This window comes from Trachypithecus francoisi, unplaced genomic scaffold (genome assembly GCF_009764315.1).
Source record: "Trachypithecus francoisi isolate TF-2019V2 unplaced genomic scaffold, Tfra_2.0 Lachesis_group10, whole genome shotgun sequence".
Classification (NCBI taxonomy): Eukaryota; Metazoa; Chordata; class Mammalia; order Primates; family Cercopithecidae; genus Trachypithecus; species Trachypithecus francoisi.
Genome location: NW_022681455.1, coordinates 86069404 through 86079902, shown reverse-complemented (window position 1 = coordinate 86079902; position 10499 = coordinate 86069404). Strand labels below are relative to the sequence as shown.

Genomic DNA, 10499 nt, shown 5'->3' with positions numbered 1-10499 from the left:
GGAGGATAAACTGTTCAACCTGTCCCTGCACTGGCTTCTACTATGGCTGATGCGAGAAGAAGTAGGAAGGATGGTGGAAGAAGTCAGAAGCTTATGTTGTTTAGACGGGGAAATGCTATATCAGGAGCTCCAATTATTAAAGGCACCAATCAGTTTCCGAATCCTCCAATTATGATGGGTATAACTATAAAGAAAATTATGACAAATGCATGGGCTGTAACGATAACATTGTAGATATGATCGTTGCCTAATAGGTTACCGGGTTGGCCTAATTCGGCTCGGATAAGAAGGCTTATAGCTATGCCTGCAGTTCCAGCTCATGCGCCAAATAATAAATATAAGGTTCCAATATCTTTGTGATTTGTGGAGAATAGTCAGCGGTTAATGAGCATAGGTGAAAAGGGTAAAATGGCTGAGTAAGCATTAGGCTGTAAATCTAAGGACAGAGGTAGAGCCCTCTTTTTACCAGCCCCGAGGTGATTTTCATGTTGAATTGCAAATTCAAAGGAGCAGTCTAAGATCTCTGCCGGGGCTTCTCCCGCCTTTTTTCCCTGCGGCGGGAGAAGTAGATTAAAGCCAGTTGATTAGGGTGCTTAGCTGTTAACTAAGTTTTTGTGGGTTTGAGTCCCATTGATCTAGTAGGGGCTTAGCTTAATTAAAGTGGCTGATTTGCGTTCAGTTGATGCAGAGTAGAGTTTTGCAGTCCTTAATATATTTCAGAAATTAAGTATACTTAACTTACTTAGAGCTTTGAAGGCTTTCGGTCTTATTTAACCTAAATTTCTAGGAAATAGTTAGAGTTGTTGGGGATAATGGTAAAAGGAATGTGGTGAGAATAATGAGTGGGGGGATGAGGGGCATGGGTTTTGTATTTTCGAATTGTCATTTTATTTTTGTATTATTGGATGTAGGGAGTAGTGTTATAGAAGTGATATAAATTAGGCATAGGTAAAAATATAAATTGAGTAGAGCTATAATAATTATAATAGTGGGTATAATAAAGTTGTTGTTTTTTGTAAGTTCTTGGATGGTAATTCATTTGGGTAGAAAGCCGGTTAGTGGGGGTAGGCCTCCTATGGATAGAAGAGTGGATGATATTAGTGGTATTAATCAGGTTAATTTATTTCATGTGCGTGATAATATCAGGGTTGTGGTGTTTGAATTCAGGCTTAGGGCTAGGAATGCGGTGGTTGTTAGAATAATATATGTAAATAGATAAAAAATTGTAATATTTGGATTATATGTTAGTGTTATTATCATTCAGCCTATATGTGTAATTGAAGAGTATGCTAGAATTTTACGTAGTTGTGTTTGATTGAGGCCTCCTCAGCTGCCTGCTATGATGGATAGGGTTGATAGGGCTAGAAGAGTGCTTGTATTAATTGATGGGTGTATTTGGTATATAATTGAAATAGGAGCTAGTTTTTGTCATGTAAGGAGAAGTAAACCAGGGATTAAGGGTGTTCCTTGGGTGACTTCTGGAATTCAAAAGTGAAAGGGGGCTATTCCTAGTTTTATAGCAACGGCTACTATTATGATTAGGGCTGAGAGTTGGTTAGGATTATTTATTATGGCCCATTGTCCGGGGAATAAATTATTGTATATAATTGCTATTATGAGAATTATAGATGCGGTGGATTGTACAAGGAAATACTTAGTGGCAGCTTCTGTGGAGCGAGAATTTGCTTTTTTAATTAGGATTGAGGTAAAAGCTAATATATTTATTTCCAGGCCCGCTCAGGCAAGAAACCAGTGGGAGCTAAGTGATGTAATGAAAGTACCTATGATTATGGTAAAATAAATAACAAGTTGGGCTAGTGGGTTAATTAGTATGGGAAGGATATAACCAACATTTTTGGGGTATGGGCCCGATAGCTTATTTAGCTGACCTTACTTAGAATGGGGTGTAATAGGTAGCACAGAGGAATTTGAATTCTCAGGAGTAGGTTCAATGCCTATAGTTCTAGTTCCTTTGTCACCATAAGGTTCAATGTGCTCCAAGTTATCCATTTGCAGATTCCACGAAAACAGTGTTAGCATACTTTTCAATGAAAAGAACAGTGTAACTCTGTGAGATGAATTCATACATCAGAAAGCAGTTTCTCAGAAACCTTCTTTCTAGTTTTTATCTGAGGATATTTCCTTATTCAACATAGGCCTCAATGCACTCACAAATATCCCTTTGCAGACTGCACAAAAACGGTGTTAGCAAACTGCTCCATGGAAAGAAAGGTGTAAGTCTGTGAGATGAAATCCCACATGACAAAGCAGGTTCTCAGAAAGCTTCTTTCTCCTTTTTATCTGAGGATATTTCCTTTGTCACCATAGGCTTCAATGCAATCCAAAATATCACTTCTCAGATGTCCCAAAAACAGTGCTCCCAAGCTGACCCATGAAAAGAATCATGTCACTCTGTGAAGTGAATTAACACATCACTAAGCAATTTCTCAGAAAGCTTCTTTCTGGTTTTTGTGTGAGGATATTTCCTTTGTCTCCATTAGCTTCTATGGACTCTGACATATTCCATTGCAGATTCCAAGAAAACAGTGTTAGCAAACTGATCAATGAAAAGAACAGAGTAATTCAGTGAGATGAATTCACACACCACAAAGCAGTTTCTCAGAAACCTTCTTTCTCATTTTTATCTGAGGATATTTCCTTTTTCACAAGAGGCCTCAATGCTCTCCCAAATATCCCTTTGCAGGTTCCACAAAAACTGTATTAGCAAAGTGATCCATTAAAAGAATGGTGTAACTCTATGAGATGAATTCACACATCAGAAAGAACTTTCTCAGAAAGCTTCTATCTAGTTTTTCTCAGAGGATATTTTCTTTGTCACCATAGGCTTCGAAGCAATTCAAAATATCCTTTCTCATATTCTCCAAAAACAGTGCTACCAAACTGCTCCATGAAAAGAATCGATTACCTCTATGAAATGAATTCACAAATCAAAAAGCTGCAACTCGGTGAGATGAATTCACACATCACAAAGCAATTTCTCAGAAAACTTCATTTTGGTTTTTATCTGAGTATATTTCCTTTTTCAACATATGCTTCAATGTGCTCCCAAATATCCCTTTGCAGATTTGATTCCATTTAAACAGTGTTAGCAAACTACTCAGTGAAATGAACAGTTTAACTCTGTGAGATGAAGTCAGACATCATAATTCAGTTACTCAGAAAGCTTCTTTGTACTTTTTATCTGTGGATACTTCCTTTTTCAAGATAGCCCTCAATGCACTCCCCAATATCCCTTTGGAGATTCCACAAAAAAAGTGTTATCAAATTGCTCCATGAAAAGAAAATTGTAGCCCTGTGAGATGAATTAACACATGCAAAGGACTTTCTCAGAAGACTTCTTTCTAGTTTTTATGTGAGGAAATTTCCTTTTTCACTATATTCCTGAATGTGCCCCCGAATATCCCATTGTAGATTTAATGAGAAAAGTGTTAGAAAACTTCGCAATGAAAAGAAAACCACTTTCTCAGAAAGCCTATTTTTGGTTTTTATCTGAGGATAATTCCTTTGTCACCACAATCTTCAATGAGCTCTGATATATCCCACTGCAGATTTCAAGAATCAGCAGTGTTAGAAAACTGCTGAGTGAAAAGTACAGTGTAACTCTGTGAGATGGATTCATACATCGCAAAGCAGTTTCTCAGAAAGCCTCTTTCTTGGTTTTATCTGAGGATAATTTGTTTTTCAACATAGGCCTCAATTAGCTCTAAAATATCCCTTTGCAGATTCTACAAAAAGAGTGTTGGGAAACTGCTCAATGAAAAGAGCAGTGTAACTCTGTGAGATGAATTCACATATCAGAAAGAAGTTACTCAGAACGCTTCTTTCTAGGTTTTATCTGATGATATTTCCTTTGTCACTCATGGCCTTAATGAGATCCAAAATATCCCTTCTCAGATTCCAAAAAAACAGTGTTACCAAACTGTTCCATGAAAAGAATCATGTAACTGTGTGGATGAATTCACAAACCACAAAGAAGTTTTTCAGAAGGCTTCTTTCTAGTTTTTGCCTGAGGATATTTCCTTTGTCACCCTAAGATTCAATGCACTCCAAAATATCTCATTGCAGATTCCAAAAAAACAGTGTTAACATACTCCTCAATGAAAAGAACAGTGTACTCTGTGAGTTCAATTCACACTTTGACAAATGGTCTAACATAAAGCTTCTTTTTGTTTTTTTTCCTGAGGATATTTTCGTTGTCACCTTTGTCTTCAATGCACTCCCAAATATCCTGTTGCAGATCCCATGTTATGAGTGTTATCAGTCTGCTCAATGAAAAGAATGGTGTAACTCTGTGAGATGAATTCACACATCACAAGAAACTTTCTCAGAATGATCCTTCCCAGTTTTTATCTGAAACATCTTTCTACTTATTGTCTGAGGATTTTTCCTTTCTCACCATAAACTTCAATGCCCTCTGAAATATCCTACTGCAGATTCCATGAAAACAGTGTTAGGAAACTCCTCCTTGAAAGAAAGGTGTAGCTCTGTGAGATGAATTCAAACAACACAAAGAACTTTCTCAGAAAGCTTCTCTCTAGTTTTTATCTGAGAATATTTCATTTTTCACTATAGGCATGAAGGCATTTGCAAATATCCCTTTGCAGTTTCCACAAAAACAGTGATAACAAACGCTAAATGAAAAGAAAGGCATAACTCTGTGATGAATTGACACATCAAAAAGCAGTTTCTCAGAAAGTTTCTATTTAATATCTGAGGATATTTCCTTTTTCACTATAGGCTTCAATGTGCTCCCAAATATCAATTTGCAGGTTCCAAGAAAACAGTGTTAGCACTGCTCCATGAAAAGAAAGGTGCATCCCTCTGAGTCGAATTCACTCATCACAAAGAAGTTTCTTCAAAAACTTCTTTCTACTTTTTATCTGATGATAATTCCTTTGTCACACCATAGGCTTCAATGCGATCCAAAATGTCCCGTCTCAGATTCCTCAAAAACGGTGCTACCCGATTGATCCATGAGAAGAATCGTGTAACACTGTGAGGTGAATTAGCACATCACAAAGCGGTTTCTGAGAAAGCTTATTTTTCGTTTTTATCTGAGGATATTTGTTTTGTGAACATAGGCTTCAATGTGCTCCCAAAAATCCCTTTTCAGATTCCACGAAAACAGTGTGAACAAACTGCTCGTTGAAAAGAACAGTGTAACACTGTAAAATGAATTCACACATCACCAAACAGTTTCTCAGAAAGGTTCTTCCTAGTTTTAATCTCAGGGTATTTCCTTTTCTACTATAGGCCTTAATGTGCTCCCAAATATCCCTTTGCAGATTAAATGAAAACAGTTTTAACAAACTGCCACATGAAAAGAAAGATGTAAATCTGTAAGATGAATTCACACATCACAAATAACTTTCTCAGAGCTTCTTTCTAGTTTTTATCTGAGGATATTTCTTTAGTGACCTTGGACTTCAATGCAATCCAAAATATTCCTTCTCAGATTCCCCAAAAACAGTGCTACCAAACTGTTCAATTAAAATGATGGTGTAACTCTGTGAGATGAACTCAGACATCACAAAGCAGTTTCTCAGAAAGATTCTTTCTAGTTTTTATCTGAGGATATTTCCTTTTTCATTGTAGACCTCAATGCACTCAAAAATATCGCTTTGCAGATTCCAGTGATACTGTGCTTGCAAACTGCTCCATGAAAATAAAGGTGTTACTCTGTGGGATGAATTAACACATCAGAAAGTACTTTCTCAGAAAGCTTCTTTCTAGTTTTTATATGAGAATATTTCCTTTGTCACCATAAGCTTCAAAGTGCTCCAAAGTATCCCATTGTAGCTTCCAAGAAAAGAGTGTTCAGAAACTGCTCAATGAAAAGAATAATGAAACTCGGTGAGGAGAATTCACACATCACAACGCAGTTTCTCAGAAAGCTTCTTTCTGGTTTTTATCTGAGGATATTTCCTTTTTCACCTTAGGTCTCAATGTGCTCCCACATATCCCTTTGCAGAACCCAGTTAAGCAGTTTTACCAAACTTCTCTATGCAAATAAATGTGTCACTATTTGAGATAAATTAATACATCAGAAAGAACTTTTTCAGAAACGTTCTTTCTAGTTTTTACCTGAGGTTATTTCCTTTGTCACCATAGGCTTCAATGTGATCCAACATATTCCTTCTCAGATTACCCAAAAACAGTGCTACCAAACTGATCCAGGAAAAGGATCGTGTAACCCTGTTAGATGAATTAACACATCACAAATTCGTTTCTCGAAAGCTTTTTTCTAGTTTTTGTATGATGCAAAACATCCCATTGAAGATTCCAAGAAAACTGTGTTATCAAACTGCTCAATGAAATCAACAGTGTAATTCTGTGAGACTGATTCACTCATCACAAAGCAGTTTTCAGAAAACTTCTTTTTGGTTTGTTATCCGAGGATATTTAATTTGTCTTCATAGGCTTCAATATGCTCCCAAATATCCTATTGCTGATTCCATGAAAACAGTGTTAGCAAACGTTGCAATGAAAAGAATGGTGTAACTCTGGGTGATGAATTCACACATCACAAAGCAATTTCTCAGAATACTTCTTTCTAGTTTTTATCTGAAGATATTTCTTTTTTCAGTATAGGCCTCAAAGTGCAACAAAATATCCCTTTGCAGATTTCATGAAAAGAGTGTTAGCAAACAGTTCCATGAAAAGAAAGGTGTAACATTGTGGGATGAATTCACACATCACAAAGAACTTTCGCAGACAGCTACTTTCTCGTTTTTATCTGAGGATATTTCCTTTGTCACCATAGGTTTCAATGTGATCCAAAATATCGCTTCTCAGATGTGCCAAAAACAGTGCTACCAATCTGCTCCATGAAAGTAATTATGTAAATTTGTGAGATAAATTAACACATCAGAGAACGGATTCGCAGAAAGCTTTTCTATTTTTTATATGAGGATATATCCTCTGTTACCATAAGTTTCAATGCACTCCAAAATATCAGATTGCAGATTCCAAGACAACAGTGTAAGCAAATTGCTCAATGCAAAGGACAGTGTAACTCTGTGAGCTGAATTCACACATCACAAAGCAGTTTCTCTGAAATCGTCTGTCTAGTTTTTATCTGAGAATATTTCTGTTTTCACCATTGACCTCAATGCACTCCCGAATATCCCTTTACAAAATCTATGAAAACAACGTCAGCAAACTCCTCCATTTAAAGAATCATGTAACTCTGTAAGTTGAATTCCCACAAAACAAAGAAGTTTCTCAGAAAGATTACTTCTGGTATTTCTCTGAGGATATTTCCTTTGTTAAACTAGGCTTCAATACAATCCAAAATATGCCTTCTCAGATTCCCCAAAAACAGTGATAACAAACTGCTCCATGGAATGAATCATGTAACTCTGTGAGATCAATTAACACATCACAAAACGGTTTTTCAGAAGGCTTCTTTCTTGTTTTGTTTTGTTTTGTTTTAGTCTATATTGCCAGATTAAATTTTCTTCCAGAAATATTTTAATAAAAATTTAATAAAAAAATTAAAAAATACATTTCCAAGTAACACCCACTGCATGCCAATCAATAAAAGAGAACCATAACAAAATAGAAAATTTACCATATGGCTATGATTTTAAGAAAAAAAATGCGGACATGAGCACATGAGCAAAGTCCAATATTAAAGTAACATTCCTTCTTACGGGCTATGATTAGGAATCTGATTAGATACCAGAATAAAAACACAAATGCTTAACTCTTTAGGTCAAAGAACCTCTATAGAATCATCTGTCTTAGAAGGCATTCCAGTTTGAGACTCAATTTTAGAATAAGGCATAACAAACAAGTTAACAAAAGACATACACAAAGTGATGAAAGAGGGATTCTGTAATTCCCCACATACTCTGGACCTAATAAAACAAATCTAGATTTTTTAAAAATTATTTTTGTTTAAACAATTGCCAAGACTGAAATCAAAGATAAATAGAATGCACAACAGTTTTGCTCTGGTTGTTATCTGAGTCTTGGGAATTTTTTTGCTTTTTGTTTTTTTACAAATACAAATTAAACATGAAAAAACTACTTTAAAAAACAACAGTTCAAGAAAAGTCTGTCAGTTGCATTCTAGACATTTAAAACCTATTATCACAATTTAAATTTCAATGGTAAAAACAGTAGGTTTTAGAATTGTTTTGTGATCCTTTTTCAAAAGAAAATTTCTATTCCTTTTATTCAGTTTTTAAACATACCAGTGAGAATCAAAATTGTCAAATTTTCCTATGGCAATTTCTCCACACTAGAAGGTAGTCATGACTCTCAAAGAAGAAACAATTTGGGTTTTTCCTGCCTTCAAAATATTATCAAATCCTGTATTTCTTACAGGCTTTTGAAACACGTAGAAAATAAGAAATATTCCAATGAATGAAACATACCAAATGTCAGTATTGCACAAGACATTCCTTTGGGGAAATGCCTGTTAAAAAAAAATCCAGTCTGTATATGCAAAGTAAGCAAGGAAATTCAGTCTTTTTTTTTTCTTCTTTAAAATTCCATTATTCCTAAAATATCATTCCACAAAATTGGAAGTGAAAGACTAAAGGTCAGGAAAGGGAAGAGAGGGAGAGGGAGCACACACCATTAACACACAAGAAAAGTAAAATTATACAAACTTAAGCAGTTTATAGCAGACTGGTGTCATACTCCGATACCAAAGGCTGGTAGAAGAAATTCACCATTCTGCTGGAACTAGGGTTTGTATGGCTGCGTGAAGATCCATGAAGATTCACTGCCATGGTGCAAGCCCCCTTCCCACTCCAAATCCTGGTTTCTGCACCATGCCTCCACGGGGAAGGCCTCTCATTCCACCACCGAGCCCACCTTGAAGGCCTCCAGGTCCCTGAAGGCGATTATTTCATTGATCACCTTCCCTGGCAGCTCGAGTCTTCTTCTCTTCGACATTCAGACGGACCTCACCTCTGAACATGATGGGCCTGTTGCTAAGGACCTTCTGAACAGGCTCAGAATCATCAAACACAACAAAACCAAAATTGGGTAATTTCCCACCACTGTTAATGTGCAACTCCACCACGTTCCCATAATTTTGAAAGAAATCTTTAAGCTCTGATTTGTCCACTTCATGAGGCAGGTTGCCAATGAAGAGCTGGTGACTGTCAGGGTGTCTCACCATTCTTCAGGGTTCAATGTCACCTTGCTCTCCAGCCTCAAGGATTGGTCTGGGTCCCCTTTGGGGAGGAATATTTATTCACTGTTCTCACACTCTTTGATCCCTTTGAGGTCTCTGTGGTGGAATCTGAGATTCAGGCTTAGACTCTGGACAGGGCTGTGAAGCTGGTACTTTAACAACATGAGGTGGTATCCCAGTAACTGGAACAGCTCCACTGGGTGGAAGGTTCTTATTGGTCACAGATGCCCAAGAAAATGTCCCCAAGTCTTCCTGTACTGTCTGAGCTATGTCTGCAGGTGCTGGAGAAGAACTCTTCTGAGTATCCTCAGGAGCAGCTTCTTCTAATACTGGCTCAGGCTTTTCCTCTTGGATTTCAGATACAGGTTCTTGTTCTGGTTCTGGTTCAGGATCAGGCTCTGGTTCAGCAACAGGCTCCTCTAAATGTTCTTGCATGTCATTACTGACAACTGCCTGATCATAGAAAGTTCCAGAATCATCAGGTACCACCTCAGGTGTTTGCTGTCTTTCTTCAGGTTCCTCTACTTCTTCTCCAGACTCCTCCTTAGGCTCAGTGACAAACCCACCAAAGACATCATCTTGGTATCTGAAGATATCATTGTGAACATAGAACTTATTTGCAACAGATCCCTCAGGAGCAAGGACAAACGTTTGCATGAATCTCCTCAAAGCCTGGTTGTTGTTAGAGAGAAGCCCCATCACCTGGACTACCACACCATCATTTAGTGTGGCATGAGCGTCAACATGGCGAATCTTGGTTTGGCAATTGGTGAAGTTTTGTGACATTACTTTCCTGTGGATTTCTTTCTGTCCATAGACTGCATCTGCTGGCTTTCCATTTGAATCCAATCCCCCATGGACATAAGAAGAGTTCTTTCCATAAAATCTATGCAGCATGTCTGGGGCCTGGTTCAGCAGTGGGTAATATTGTCTCACAAATTCCTGCCCCACCAGCAGGGGACTAGGCTTCTCCATCACCATTGCTTTGGTCAATTCAACCTGGGGGGAAAGAGTCAAATATGTCCAAACCTGGTTGAGCTAGAGAGGAACTAGCTCTGCCCCACAGCACCAAGGATAGCAGGAACCCTTCACGCAACTGTGTCTGCCCTTTCTTGTTTTTATATAAGGATATTTCCTTTTTCACCATAGGCTTCAATGAGCTCCCAAATACCCCTTCTCAGACACCACCAAAACTGTGATGCCAAGTGCTCCCTCATCAGAATCAGTTAGCTCTATGAGATGAATGCACACATCACAATGGAGTTTCTCAGAAAGCTTCTCTCCAGTTTTTACCTGAAGATATTTCCTTTTTTGCCTTTGGACT

The 10499-nt window shown here is 37.5% G+C and overlaps 1 protein-coding gene and 1 long non-coding RNA gene across 2 annotated transcripts; one reads left to right on the top strand and one right to left on the bottom strand.

The window, feature by feature from the left end:
- The first annotated feature begins 309 nt into the window (after positions 1-309).
- LOC117087730 lies at positions 310-1789 on the top strand. The gene is made up of 3 exons (XR_004438892.1): positions 310-394; positions 577-579; positions 1779-1789. It is a non-coding gene; the product is annotated as an uncharacterized LOC117087730 (long non-coding RNA).
- Positions 1790-7911: 6122 nt separating this feature from the next.
- On the bottom strand, positions 7912-10275 carry LOC117087729 (ras GTPase-activating protein-binding protein 1-like). Its single transcript, XM_033218287.1, has one exon. The coding sequence runs from the start codon at positions 10154-10156 to the stop codon at positions 9245-9247; it is 912 nt and encodes a 303-aa protein (XP_033074178.1). The 5' UTR covers positions 10157-10275; the 3' UTR covers positions 7912-9244.
- Positions 10276-10499: the final 224 nt, after the last annotated feature.